Here is a 14,645-nt window from a genome sequence, read left to right on the forward strand (position 1 = left end):
AAACAGTAAAAAAAGAAAACTGGTGTGAATGAGCAAAATTTTGTTACAATATACAACAATAATTAACCACCTTATTTTCCTCGCTATATGAACGGGAAAATTTTGCGCTTTGCCCCGCATAGCACCCCGCACGCAGTTTAGAGCTCAGGAGGCTCAAATGAATTCGTTACAAATGACACCTGCAACACCAGCTCGTAAAGACAGGCGCGCTGCATGAACACCTTCGGCGACGAGGAGTCGTCGTTTACGTTTTTGCGGAAGCATGCTACGTGACGAGCAGATTTCGGTTTACTTTCATTAGCAATAACGCTCACCAGCAGGGCAACATTATATTGCCTACAACTTGTCCTTCACGCTTAATGGTCATGCCGTGCACCAGATGCAAGTATCGCTAACCGCAAACTCAACTGTTCCGCTTAACCGTCGGGAGCTCTGCATGAATGAAAACACGAAAAGGCTTGCCTTTTTGTTATAGCCAAGACGAACCACCAGAACGGGAATCTCCTCTGTAGGCTTGTTGTCCAGAAAGTGCTCGGAGCAAACCTGCGTGTTTCACATATTACGTTCGTAGGGCGCAAAGTTGAACGTGGCACCAAAATATACACAGATCGAATACTCACTCGTGCATTTTCACTGGGTTGGTAGTTCTTCGTATTCACTGCAGCTATCCACCGGTGGCGCAGCTTGGCATTCTTCGTTGCGGATATATCGGCGCAGGCTGAAAACACCGCACAGGCACGATTCCCTACGTGTGTTGTGCTCTTCGCAAACAGCGCTAAGCAACCTGCTCCTTTTGCGCTGGTTGTTTTGGCATCCAAACACGACGAAACGATGCCCAGATGACTTGTCCTTTGGATCCGCGTGAACGGGCACATTTCCGCACTTTGGAGTCCTAGAGCTGGCGCTTGCCATGTCTACCGGTCGCCGGCGAACACACTTTGGCAGCCCAGTACAAAATGGCGCTGGTCGACGGGGCAACCCGGGTGCGAGAGTATACTTTCGGTTAGTCTGGGTGTGAGACTATCGTGTTCTGGTCTAAAGACCATCAATAAAGACCAAGACAGAGGAAGAGAACACAAATCGACGACATGGGCGGCGTGTTGTCGTTCGTGTCGTGTACCGCCCATTTCGTCGTTTTGTGTTCTCTACCCCTCTCTTCGTCTCTATTAGCGGTCAATATGATATGCAGTTAGTTGACTATGCGGCCACGATAGGATTCACGCATTTGGGTGGGACAGTCTTCGCGAGCTTCGGCCGCGTTAATTCTTTGGCGCGTGGTTTGGCGAGACGAGCTTTACGCGTGTCGGCGTTCTCCCTTGCCCGTCGAGCGCTCTCGGCTTCGGCGTACTTGGGGCGTGCAGAGACGCGTGAGGCTAGGGTGACCAGAAATCGCCAAGGCTGCGGCCCGGCGCTCTCGGCACTCGATTGCCGCGTTTATTCGAAGGGCGCGGTATCAGCTAAAAGATTTCTTGTCAACGTTCCGAGAATGCGATGCACCGCGGAACGAGCTTTGGAAGCTCTCCACTGCACCGCAGTTGTTGCATGGGTTCGTGTCGGCGAGACCGAGGCATTGAATCCGCCGCACAGTGTCCGCGCACGCACCTCACTTCCGAAAATAAGGGCGCGCAAGGCTGCGCGCTTAAAAACGCGCGCCGCGTTCCGAAGGCCGCACAACGGGGAGCGGCCGGCAGGCGAGAGTTCTCGCCCTCTCTCGAGATGCCTCGGGAGCCCGCGAGAATTCCCCGCGCGTTTCAGTCGTTCCTCCCCTGCTTCTGGGACACGGCGCACGCTCCGGTCGGGCTAGCCGCAGAGAGCATTGGCTCTTGATTGGCTCGCTCGTGCTTGCGGAAACGCGGCGCCGCAAAAGAATGCGTTCGGGACCCATCCCCGCGCGGGCAGATAATTCTTGCCGCGAAAGCCGCGGCACGCGTTTTTAAGCGCGCAGCCTTGCTCGCGCTTATTTCCGCAAGTGAGGATGTACGTTAACAATTGCTGCACGCCGCTGCCGCGAATATTCTTTTTTCCGCATTCATGCGCACCGATCCTTAAAGGTTGCCTGCTCCCAATATCAATTTTTTTTTAATTATCGAGTTTTACGTGCCAAAACCACTTTCTGAATATGAGGCACGCCGTAGGGGAGGACTCCGGACATTTTCACCACCTGGGGTTCTTTAACATGCAGCTAAATCTAAGTACACGGGTGTTTTCGTATTTCGCCTCCATCGAAATGCGGCCGCCGATTCCGGGATTCGATCACGCGACCTCGTGCTAAGCAGCCCAGCACCAATATCTAATTTTTCTTGCTGGTTAAGATTTCCTGTGGATGATTTTCAGCGGATTTCGGGATGTGTAGTTTGGCGGGCTCCTTGCATGCCACATGCATCTCATGCTATCGCTTTCATTGTTCCAGGTACCTGTACACGGGTAAGCCAAAGATTAAAAGCACGGAGGAAGCCATGTACACGAGAACGGCGGCTGACAAGTATCTCGTGCCGCACCTGGCCCTCGCCTGCTCGGAGTACATAAGAGGTCACGTGACTGCCGACGACGTGTGTCACGTCATCGACTACACTTTGCTGACCGGCGGCGAGGACGTCGACGGCGCCGTGGGGCGTCTTCTCGAAGAGCGTCCCGAGGCCGTCTTGGCGTCGGACGCTTTCACCGACTGCTTGGAACAGACGGTGCACTACGTTCTTGACAAAGTGAGAAGTGTTTACTTGGTCGCAGCCTAACTGAGTACTAAAGGCATATACAGTCACCGCCATACGTTACCCCGAACGCCTTAAAGGGCCCCTGAAATGGTTCGGACAAATTTTGTAGGCGCATAGGGTACAGCTTAAGTAGAACATTCGCACCACAATTTAAGTGAAGCGTTACGTATTAATAGAGTTACAAGCGATTAGAAGTTACCCTCCTCCCTAGCCATGCCTTTCCTCCTCAACTCGCTCGCCGAGCGAGCGGCGCTAAGCTCCGCCTTCACTGGTCCTGCGTCACGATGCAACGTCACATCGTCCACTTCCGGTTGTTGGAGCACGCCTCCTCCCGCGCGAGACCTCTCCGCTGGCCGCTTGGCCGTCGACCGAGAGCCATCGAAGCAGCGTGCGTTGCGAGCATTCTGTCGTAGCGCCGAAGGTGGCCGGTATTCCGGTAACCACAGGCAAGCTGGTCATTTCGGCAAATGACTGGAGGCATAAACTCAAGCTGATGAAGGAACTTCAGAGTAGACGTACGTGAGCAGCCTGATCGGTCTGCACGGTCCAGACACTTGTTGGCGCAGCGCTTAACCAGTCAAACGAAGCGCTAATATTGCTCTAACCAAGTGTAAAACATTTTAAACATTTATAAGAACAACGTGTTGATGATTACACTCCTGCGAAAAATACACACCAGCAGCAAAGAAGAATGCACTTCGTTGCTGCTACTGTGTATGGTTGAGCTCTGTGCCACCAGGTGGCTGCACCGTGCAGACCATTCACATTTACCTTTATGCTCATCTCATGGCTCATCCCGGCACAGTCAAGCGGCCAGACCCTGTCCCCTTGCGCTTGTGTTTGCCCTAATACCGGACTTGCGAAACGCTATTGCGTTAGTAATCTTCCGCTGTAAAGTGACGGCCACAAACGCGCAAACCCTGGCGCCTATCGGATAGCCGCAGTCCGATGCGCAGCAGCCAGTTCGCTCGTATGCTGCCTTGCAGAGGGACACGATTTCGCAACTTCACATCTTTCCAGTCGCTACGTCTGCAGCCCACAATGCAACAAGGGTGATTCATCGTGCTCACGAAAAGACTGATCGATACTGACGGCGGAGCTCTCGTCAAAGACTGCGCACGTTGTAACACAAGCAGACGACACTTGCTGTGTGCCGGAAGTGCTCAAGTGTACTAAAAACTATTCTTGTGTATTCTCTTTAAGTTATTTTCTTTTTACAAAAACAAAGTAACTAACATTCCAACTATTGCGAGCATCATTTGTTCACCATAAAGTTGGAAAAATTATCGACCACGCGCCCTGGTCAGCCAATCAGATAGCTCGCCCATGTGACGTCATATGGGTTATTTGCATCATATGGGTAGGGGCGGCTTAAAATTCCGCCGAGCAGTGCGCTGCAATCGACAGCGATGTGCATTTTTAAAACCTTATAATAAATTACACGCTTTACGCAGAGCACTTAGATGTGTCAATTAATGATCAGAAGGACCTACTCTAACGACTCAGTACGTTTGTAGAAAATCGCCAAAATCGTTTCAGGGTCCCTTTAAGCACGTGTTAGTTCTCCTGAGCAGTGTGCTGGGAGTTTCTGGTTGGGGTGCCTTGAATGTGGCGAAAGGATGGGGGAGAGTCGCTTCCTTAATCTGTTTTCCTTAGAAAGCATTAGATATTTCCTTGCTTTCTTAGTGGTGTTGGTGGGGGGGGGGGGAATGAGGGCGGATGTACGCTTGTAATTGTGCAGGTTAGCTAAGTATACCCACATAAAAGTGAATAGCCTTGCGCTTTCGCCAGTTCTCGTGGTCGGTGGTTGACGGTTAGAGGTCGGAACAAAGACGCCTGCGGAAAAGGTGGGTGCGCTCGCCTTCCGGGGTGCGTTCGTTTTCAAACTCCACCTGTCACGCCTCCATTGAGACGCGCTTGCTGTCCACATTTATTAAGGCTAGATGGAAATTTTTAAAGCATTACTGGCCGCGGACTTGCGATTTCGCCTTGGTGCCCCGAGGAGGCACATGACGTCACAGCGCGAGCCTCGCCGCGGATATTTCTCTTTCTCACTCCCTAGTCACTACTGCGCATGCGCCACTAGTAGCACCGAGCCACAGGTGTTCCTTCGCTGCGCAGCGCCGCGCCTTTCTCCTGCCGCCGTTTGGTATGACGTCACACCGCGTTCCTCGTCGTTGCGCTTGCCTCCGCTCGCTTCGCCAGCTGCGTCGCATGCCTGATAAAATGTGGGAGGATTGAAAACGATTGCTGGCGTGCGCCGCAACCACAGTTGAGGAGGCAGTATGGACGGCGACAATTCTGATAAGCAGGAGGAGGCCTGGAATCGACATCCGAACGAGATAAAGAGGAAATGAATCGCCCAGAAAACCAACAAACAGCGCGCCGAACGACTGGCTAAAAGCCGCAACGTAGCTAGACAACCAGACTAACCTGGACTTCCAATGAAGATTAACCAAGGCTAACCATGCTACGCCTTAGCTTTCGCTACGTATATCCTGGCATAGCCGAGCTAAGCTACTGCGAATTTTTGGTTAACGGCTCTGCTTTTTTTAAGGGAATCGCGCACTGAAACAGCCAACGTTACCTAAATATATTCACTGCGACGAATACACGTGCGCCATTCCTTTTATAAAGCCAATAGCTTTCTTGAAGCGTTCAGCTATTCGCTGACGTTGGCAATCATCGTAGGCGGTTTCGGCACAACATTTTAGAATTTGGCTCTACTTGTAAATCACGCTTCGGCAAAGAGCACCACGTGTGTTACCGTGGCGAGAGGCTTAGTATGCCACAACTAAGCAAATTATGAAATACAGGCGGTGCCCTCGTTGCCCTTCGTTCGTTCTTGCTCGATACCGGGTTACGTCATCAATTTGGATAGCATCTTCTCGGGGATTTCACTGTCTGTACAGGAGACCCATGGTGTATTTCAAAGCAACCAAACAAACAATGTAGCAACTTCCGAAAATATCGCTTCGCCCAACAGCCACAGTTAAAATAATTTCAAGAAACGTTCGTTCTTTACTAATGACCTGCCTTTTCTCGTCAAAATTTTGCGAGTACGCAGTACTTAAAAAAACTCTTTACAACTAGATATATATAAATGGGTTAATGTTGGTGTTTACTAGCCATTTAGATGTTTGGTCTTTAGTATCCGTTTAGATAAGAGGAAGTTTACCCCTGAAGCTCGCAATGAAGAAGATATCACAGTTCTGTAAACTGCATCTATTGGTACATCTAAGGCGAAGCATACTTATGTATTATGCATTTCTCTCAAGTGCACCGCTAACAGGTTAGTGGGACTTTTTCGAAACGCTTGTAAACGTTGTGACAAGTTCAGATAAGCTACAAGTACATATATGGAATATATCTCCTTTAAGCGCTCAAAGATGCACAGAACTGGTTTACAGAACTGCGATATCCATGTTTGGTGCAGAGGTACGATTTATAAACTTTGTGCTTCTGTTTTCTTTTTAACTTGGCAATCTTTGGCATGTCATAAAAAAATCCAGGGCCAATATTAAATTGTGTTTCATACAGTCACTAAAATTAAGCTTGCTTTCTGGAATGCAACAAATTCGCTTCAAATCGGTCCTGAGGTTGCCTCACGAAAATATTTCTGCATTTTACGTGTATCTGGACAGCATCGGAGTTATCCCTAAGCGGAATGAAGCTTCTTCATTACTCAAAATTTTCCAAAAAAGTGCAGCATCTTCAACAGTCCATAGTTTGAAAGGTAACGCACAAAACACGAGAAAAAGTGGGACGAAAAAGAAATCGCAATCGGGGACGATGAACTGAGAACAATCGGAAGAGATTCAAACCACGAATCCTTAACAACTCCCTCAGCCTTCTGTCGCTTTAAGAGTGAACTGGGCGTAGTTCTGATGGGCTGCACGTTCTTTTTCACGATCTTGAACTTCATGACCGCAGGTGACCAACGTGCCGGAAATGTACGTGATCCTTGCGGTACACCGATGGGCGCAATCATTCTGCCAGAAAATAGCCACAACAGACGACAAGCCCGTCGACCTCAAGACAGCCATGGCCCCGTTCCTGCCCAAATTGCGGTTCCTGGCGCTGTCGCCGGAGGAGTTCGTCACCTTCAACGCTTCCGACGACACGCGAGGCGTGCTGGACAAGGACGACGCCTTCGCGATCATGAGTCTCTTCTTATGCAACAAGTCCATCGAGATGCCGTCCTGGGCTTGCCCGGAGAGACAGCCGCGCTGTTCGACCCCTAAAAAGGAGTAACTGTAGCTGCTTTGGACTTTGCGCCTGCTGAAGAGTCGAAACGTTGTGGCTGCCTCGTTTCAATCGGCCCCTATACTGTAGCCACCTCGTGCAGTCCACATACGACCACAAGCTTTGGCGCACTGTGCTGCCTGTAGGGGACACCGCAGCGTTTTTTTCTCTTTGTGCTGTAACCTTTGAAACGTTGCATTACTTGGTTTCTTTCCACTCCCTCCCCCTATATCTTGTTAACAGAACAAGAGAAGGGCAGAACAAAAAGGAGGACTTGCCACGAATGTTCTCTCAGTATTTTTTACTTGTGTCACGCGACCTTCATTAGTAAAGTTAATGGCGTGCGCGAGTCTGCGCAAAATATGGCGAGGTTGGTTCTCTCGTAAGTTTGAGGACGTTCTTACGTTAGACTGTCTGTCGTGATTCGGGGCTTGCGGCTTCTCCCTGTCCCACTCTCCTAGTCCCGGCATTCTCGCGCTTTCGTGGCCAAAATGAATGCTTTCATTCTAAAAGATGCACTTTCTATTCATCTGTTCTTGCAGCATACCTTCTACAAATAGCTTCGATACCTCTGGGCATTATTGAAATTACTGGACAGTTATGATACAAAACCCTCCATAAGAAGTACGCTGCCAACAAAAAGGTATTTGAATGGGGCAGTACTGCAGTGTCCACTCCGCTAGTCGCATTTGCGTTAGTGCAAACTTCTCTACTAGTTTCTTCTAATTAGTGTTGGCCAACTGCTTCACACCATGCTTATATCGTTTTTTATGTGTTGTCACGAGTGTTTTATATACACATATTTTTTCGAAGGCCACTGCACTTCAAGTTTGCCACATTTCCGACAGTGCCGGCTTGCACATATCATTTAATTTTTACGTGCGCTCGTAAGGGTGAATTCCGCCTTTAACGTGACACGTCAACTGCTGATGGTTGCAGTCATAGATAACTTTCGGTTCGTAGGACCACTGGGCCATCCGCTGTGCGCAGCTGCTTATGGTGGTCTTGTTCTTTATAGCATTTGAACTGTGATAGTATCACAAATACGTGCACAACATGTGTACATTACTCATTTTGTTGTATTCAGTGTATCGGTGTATATTTTTTTTTCTGTTCTAATATGTCATAACTCTGTAAGACAACTAATTTAATGAGTTTCAAGTGTACTTTCAAGTGTAGAATGAGTTTCAAGATGTACTCCTCGTCGTTCTGTTACCTGAATTTCTCAATAAAGAGTTACGTTCTCGTTTTGCAGTGTTTCACGTGACAGGTTGTTCTCTCCTCGATCCCACGACTGTTACCTGCAGAACTTTAGGCCCTTGGGAGTTCTCGATCGTCTACATCCGTAGCTGCTGCGGGCACTTTTTAGTCGAAATGGGAACTTGTCGGAAATGGGACCCTTTCGCGACGCCATTCTCACTGTAGAGCATAAGCAACCCTGCCTCACGTCTGCCTCCGCCAACAGCGACTGAACTTTTCTGTAGTAGCGGTTCTCCTCAACATGATCCTTACAAATAAACACTCCTTTAACTTCAGAATAGTGCTTGGCTGAGCACGTTGATTGCACATAACAGAATTGGTTTCCAGCAGGACGTTCCGAGACGGACAGGGAGACGACGGCATACGCTGGTCGTCGTCTCTTCCTGTCCGTCTCGGAACGCTCTGCTGGAAACCAATTCCGCTATATACTCCTTTAACACCCAGCTCTCCTTTCCATGAAAAGGAACCTAAAGGAAAATATTAGGTCAGGCTAAAGTGATAGGTTAGGGCTCGATAATCTCTAAGGCGTCAATATTATCGTGAGTAGAGCTTTAATAATTGAGAATTTTAGGTGAACGCGGGACATGATCAATGACTCGCTCGGGACATTCAAGTGCTTGTCCGATGACGAGAGCACTCCTCATTTAAATTCTGTCGCTAGTACTCAACCACTCGTCGCAAAAAACATCTTCGTACATAAGACTAAATAAAATGCTACTTGTCCAGTTCCATTTCATTTAAAAAAAAAAAGAATTCACTCAAATTACCCCTTGACAACGACGCGGTCGGTCGAAAGGTTTCGTCTTCGCCCGACTATGCCCCGCCCACGCTTTCGCGTTTTAGTTGTTTCGTCATCGCGCAGTGCTACGCTGGTTTTGTTGGCTCGCAAAAACTGCTCGCAGCCGAGAATTGAACTGCCATGTGATGTCGCGGGATGCCTGAACGGTATACGCCACTTGACCAAAAAGCACCTGCAGCGGCGAGTCCACCGCTCTGTCTTGGCTTGGTACCGCCCTCTGTCGGGCGCCGTTTTACTCACAGACGGAAGGAAAGGGTGGCGATGGCGTATGCAACGTCACCACACCCCCGGTTGGGTGGCGGGAGATTTCAATTTCGAAAAAATGTATGCAGATGCAATTTTTTCGCGTAAACTAAGTCTTTTCTTGGCACAACACAAGCGTTGCGAGGATTCTGGAATTTTATTTAAACACTCTACGTCTGCTTAGTATTTGCCTTTAGTGTCCCTTAACTCTCAAAGCGTTAGAAATAAAAAAAAATGTGTTTATGGCAAGTAAAAAAGTCGCAGTTTCTCCCGGAAGGCGAAGCATTGGTGGCGATAGCAAATGAGTACACAGCTATACTAAATAAGACTAGTATATTATCGGCCGCATAAACTTCTAAACACAGGCATACTAACTAAATTAACGAGCATGGTTAACTTACTAGAAACGCAAAAAATACCGACAATAATAACACACCCTAAAACATGCTCACAGCAGTAACCATAGCGACAATTCATTAATCGCACACCGGTTTACGAACGCTTCGCTGATACGCGTACTCCAACTTGTGCTTTGGATATGGGTTATTTCTTGTAAGCTAGACTGCAATACCGCCACGTAATGCTATACGTACGATTTTTTTTTATTATTTCCTCTATGACTCTCTGACCTGTCCTCGCTTTCCCGCCCAATAATACTTAAGTTTTCTCGCAGCGCCCCCCTCCCCACCATCCCTGTTATACAACACAGGACACAGGCAGGGCCGGCAACCAGCAACTGTTTTATTTCAGACATCTTTTACACCTATGTGAACAGGTTCATGACAGAAGAGTTGTACAGGAGACGAGCCCCACACGTGCGTGGAAGTAGCGAGGGAGAGGGGAAAGCGTGACGTCACAGTTGCGCACGGAAGGAAGCGCTCGAACAGGTGGCCGGAACGTGCCGCATCGTCTGCCAAGTGACCTGCCAAAGCGCAGGGGGCGCAAGCTCCGGCACACTGGGGCCAGGACCGGGGGTCGAGAGAGCAGGAAGCCAGGGGTTCGCTAGCAGTGTGGTTGCGGAACTTAAGAACGGGCTTCGACATGGACTTTCGGACCGTTAATTGTTTAGAACGCGAGCGCATGCTGCGGGTAAGTAGACGCGAATTGGAGCAACGTCGAGCGATGTCGACGAGCACCGAAGTGTTCACGGCGAACCCAAGGTCGATCCAAATAGGTCGCGAAGCTTCGGGCGAAAAGCGGTTCAGTACAGATTGTCACCGACATCAGCAAGGGGGGTTATGGGAGCAGCGATTGAAGCGCGACTATGTTTGGAAGGAACAATTATTGGGAAAGAAAAGAGCGTTTTTTTTTTATTCAAGCGAGACAGAGTTAGATTCATGCAACGAAAATAAAATTCCCGGTGAATTTTATATATTCGTGACGAATTAAGAAAATATAAGTTTATTCCATTTTATTATTATTAATAAATGCGTTTATTTTCAGCGCCCATCGTTGGAGGCAATCAGGTTGACGCCACTGTCACTCGCAATGCAATGCACGTCTTGAAATGGGCAGAAAGGCGCACTCGTAAAGTTCACCTGTTGAAATACGCCCCCCTCACAGTTTGTGCTTTCTTGCTTGTCGAAGTTTGTCTAAATTTGGTGACGCGGGTAGCTTCATCGCTTCTTAATCTGTTCAGTCTAAAGTAGTGAGTTACTACCGCCAGATAATTGTGTAGTTGTTCTCGTGCGGCTGCGCCCACCGACGGGCTTGGCGTCCGACGATACGATCAGCACTCTACACCTAAAGCATAGAGAGAGGAATTTAACAAGAGCGGACACTCGGCGAAAATTGGAAACACGAAATACGTAATGCCATAGTATTAACGCCGACTGTTTGGTGCCGCGAGCATCGAAAAAAAAAAAAGATTTTGAAATAAGATTAACAGAAATTTCTTTATTTATTTTTTTATTCCTACCCGGGAAAAGTAAAAATATCTGCGTATAAATTGAAGTAAAACTTTGCGGCTTACTTCCGTTGCCTAGCGACATGCGAATCGGCAAATGACGAGCCAGATGCCTGCGTCATTCGTCAGACGCACCGCCGAAGCGAGCGAGACTGGCCGCGCATCTGAGCCTTGGCCTGTTGGTTCACCCGTCTGCCTGCTTTTCTATTTTTTGGATTTAGCTTGGTTTGGTGGCTGCAGGCGAATTCTCGCGTTCCCTCTGTACTTCGACATGACACCGCTGCACTATTGGACTGTGGCAAGGTGAGAAATCTTGTTCGAAAGTCTGCGACGCATTTCAAGCAATTAGGCCTACGGCACGGCACCTAGGCTATAGACTTGTGACGCAGTTAACGAAAAGCAGCTCGGCCCTGGTGCGCGGTTTCGGTCTTTAATGAACTGACTAGACAAGTTCCTGGCGCTTTCTCTGACGCCGAACATTGTTGAAAATTATTTTCGGCACTTTTGTTACTTATGAGGCACGCACACCGCGGCTGTCTTGACGCAGCGAAAAGTAGCTAGGCCGTGGTGACAAAGTTTGGTGCGTACTGAATCTTGCTGCGACAAGTTTGTGACAATTATGGCCCCGCAACAATTTAATGGTATCTTCGACTGGTCGCCTGTATGCCCCGAAGCAGAGTCGGGTAGATCGGTCGTTTCCCGAGCTCAAAGGTAGGGGACAAGCGTGCAAGCCGAACGTACGACTCGCTCTCGGAGGTGGAAATTGCTGATGCGAAACCACGTGACTACTGCCAACGTCCGATGTTTCGCCTGTCCAAAGCTCCCGGCGCTGCCCGAAAAACCGGCGGACGTGCCGGCGGGACGAACGTTCGCCGAGACGCCAGCATGCAGTGGCCTAGGTTGCCAAGGTTGCGGTGGGCCGTCGCCAACAGCAGCGACGCGGCGCTGCGATGACGTTTCAATCTCGATGACTGCTCCGACGACAGGGCTCGGAGCGCCTCAGAGCGCTCCAAGATAGAGGAGAGCAATCGAGAAGAACCAGCCGAACGCAGGGCGCGCACTCTCTTTCAACCAGTCGAAGACAACGCCGCTCGCGAGAGCGCTCCAGAGTGCTCTGAAACGACCAGCCGAAGATAGCATAAGTCTTCTTTCGGATTCACGCTTGTCCAAAACGCGACGAGCAACTGTCAAGAGTGATAACACGGGAGTGTGTTGCTAGCGCCGGCAGAACGCGCAAAAGATAACGCCAAGGAGCTCAAGCGCCAGGAACTAGTAACTCGAAATTCCGTCTTCTGAACGGCACCCACGTGTTTGTTTTGAGTGCGAGTAGAAGGAATTCTGCGAGCGCACAGCATGGTCTGTCTGAGAGCCTGTGTTGTGGCCGCCTCTGTGTATTCGTAGCGTAGTATCACGTCGGTTGTAGCCAAATTCTGGAAATGCGCAGTAGCCCGTGTATTCGTGCCAATAAGGTGCAGGAAATAAGGCCCGGGAGGAGGGTAATGCTTGGAAATAGAATGTTTTCGTGGTATGTACGGTATTGTTGGCGATGAGTCGCGTATATTCTACGCCGTGTGTGTAAATACAAACTGCTTTTGTTTGTAATGCCGCCCATTCACCACTGTCGCGCTTCGCCTGTACACGCATGATTACATGTTAATGCCAAAATAATAATACTTGCTTGTAATATAATTTTTTCAGCTGACGTCGTCTGGTGGAGCTTCCTACGGAAACTACTGCTGCTTACCTGGTGCCACAACGTTGGATGGATTGACAAGACCGCAACGAGCATTTATAAATACAATAAACATTACCTCATTACACAAGGCGTCTTGCGTCTTTATGAAATTGCACGTGGCACATATTCGATGACGGCTTGTGAAGATCGTTCGCCATCGATTTTACTTAATAATAAAACGATTTCGCGCGAAGAGCGCGCGCGGTTGAGCTGTACAAAAAAGAAAGCGGAGCCGGCGTGGCGCGTACCAGCTATTTTCAAAACGCGCGAGCACAAAACCGAAACCGGAAGTCTGGTTGAGGTTTTAACGCCGACGGCTTGGTGCGCTGCAGTCAATTCGGCCGCTGGGCTCTATGGGAGTGTCCGCTCTTGTTTTATTCCTTTCTCTATGCCTAAAGCTTTTGTCGGCCTCCAAAGAAAGTACATTCTCTGCAGGGGTGCGATTTCGACAACCATACGGCTGGCTTTTCCTGCATCCCTTTCCGCGCTGAAAGCTCGAAACGCCCATCAAGTCGAATGGCGGGGCATTTGAAGATATAGCTCCAAAAGCAGGCCAACAAAACAAATTTCGCGCCTTCGAAAAGAAAAAGACGTCACTTGTGCTTTTAACGGACATGGCGTCGCATCATTTTTTCTTCCGCCGGAAGTGTTCTCACCACATACAGATGGCGCTAAGTCCCATGAACCGCTGATGGACCGCCATGTTTTGAACGTATGGGCTCCTATGGAAGCTTCGATACCAGGTATCGAAGGTACCTTGGCGAACCTTTCGCCCAGGAATCCGAAGCCGGGCAGCGTCGACGGGCAGTGTCGCACAGTCCTGGAACAGGGTCGAACTCACCCCGCAGTAATGACGTGCGTCTACGCCTTTGTTAACGTGCACAAGCGTGTCCTCGTAGAGGGTCGTGAAGGATTGTCAGCCGCTTCTTTTCGAATTGTTGAAGGGCCTTAAACGTTGAAAAAATAAAAAAAAAATGTGGTAGCCCATTGGGCTGAGCGTTGATGCAGTTTGGCGGTCAGGTTGGGTTCCGGCGGATCATTTAGTTGCCCTTTTTTTGCCACTCTTTCTCCACACACCCATCGCGCGAAAAAAAAAAAAACACCCTTAGTTATGTCCCAATGAGTGAATAAATAATCTGCATGTCCGGTTTGAATTAAAAAAAGCAAATTCAGATATTTGGCCCTACACCCATTCTCAAGCCGCTCAACCAGACTTGCCATACCTCCAGAAATGGGTGTGTGCCTCTGTTGTACCTCTGTCAATGTGGATAGAAAAACGCGCCCACGTGTTATATCACTTGCAATATGCATGCTCACATTGCGCACCGAAGCCACTTGTTTTTTTAAGCTTCCTGAGAGGCCATGGTCGAATTGACATACTTTAGCTTGCTGAGTGTTCGGGCGTATTCTGTGCACGTTGTGTGTATATCGTGCACTGCGGCATATCGTTTTATTTTTTCACCGTGCCCGTTTTGAGTGGCGTTTCAGAGGCAAAGCTCTTCGGGATTTATTAAAGAGGTTCTCTGTCTGTCTCTCTCTCTCTCTGTTGAGTTTCTGTGTGCTTTGACGTAAGATATATATTTCACGTGTCGTTTTTCTCTCTGCCGTACCTCTTCTCCTCATCATTCATCCACCGGAATGCCTCAAGCATCGCCTCGGACCTCGGGGAGGTCGTTTTGTCGACGTCTGAAAGTGCCCGCACTGCAGTTTTACATCTCGAAGTAGGTTACGAACGACGTAGGGCAT

At 49.0% G+C, this 14,645-nt stretch overlaps 1 protein-coding gene and 1 long non-coding RNA gene across 2 annotated transcripts in view; both read left to right on the top strand.

The window, feature by feature from the left end:
• The window catches only part of LOC126533886 (BTB/POZ domain-containing protein 3-like), a 42,023-nt gene extending 33,818 nt beyond the window's left edge, over nt 1–8,205 (top strand). Inside the window, exons 5-6 of the mRNA XM_050181096.2 lie at nt 2,411–2,702; nt 6,645–8,205. Coding sequence (XP_050037053.2) covers nt 2,411–2,702; nt 6,645–6,965 — 613 coding nt within the window. The 3' untranslated portion in view covers nt 6,966–8,205. The remainder of the gene's footprint in view (nt 1–2,410; nt 2,703–6,644) is intronic.
• Nucleotides 8,206–11,184: 2,979 nt separating this feature from the next.
• Nucleotides 11,185–13,125, top strand: LOC140219329 (uncharacterized). The gene is made up of 2 exons (XR_011895526.1): nt 11,185–11,467; nt 12,863–13,125. It is a non-coding gene; the product is annotated as an uncharacterized lncRNA (long non-coding RNA).
• The last annotated feature ends 1,520 nt before the right edge of the window (nt 13,126–14,645 follow it).

Source organism: Dermacentor andersoni, chromosome 7, assembly GCF_023375885.2.
Source record: "Dermacentor andersoni chromosome 7, qqDerAnde1_hic_scaffold, whole genome shotgun sequence".
NCBI lineage: Eukaryota > Metazoa > Arthropoda > Arachnida > Ixodida > Ixodidae > Dermacentor > Dermacentor andersoni.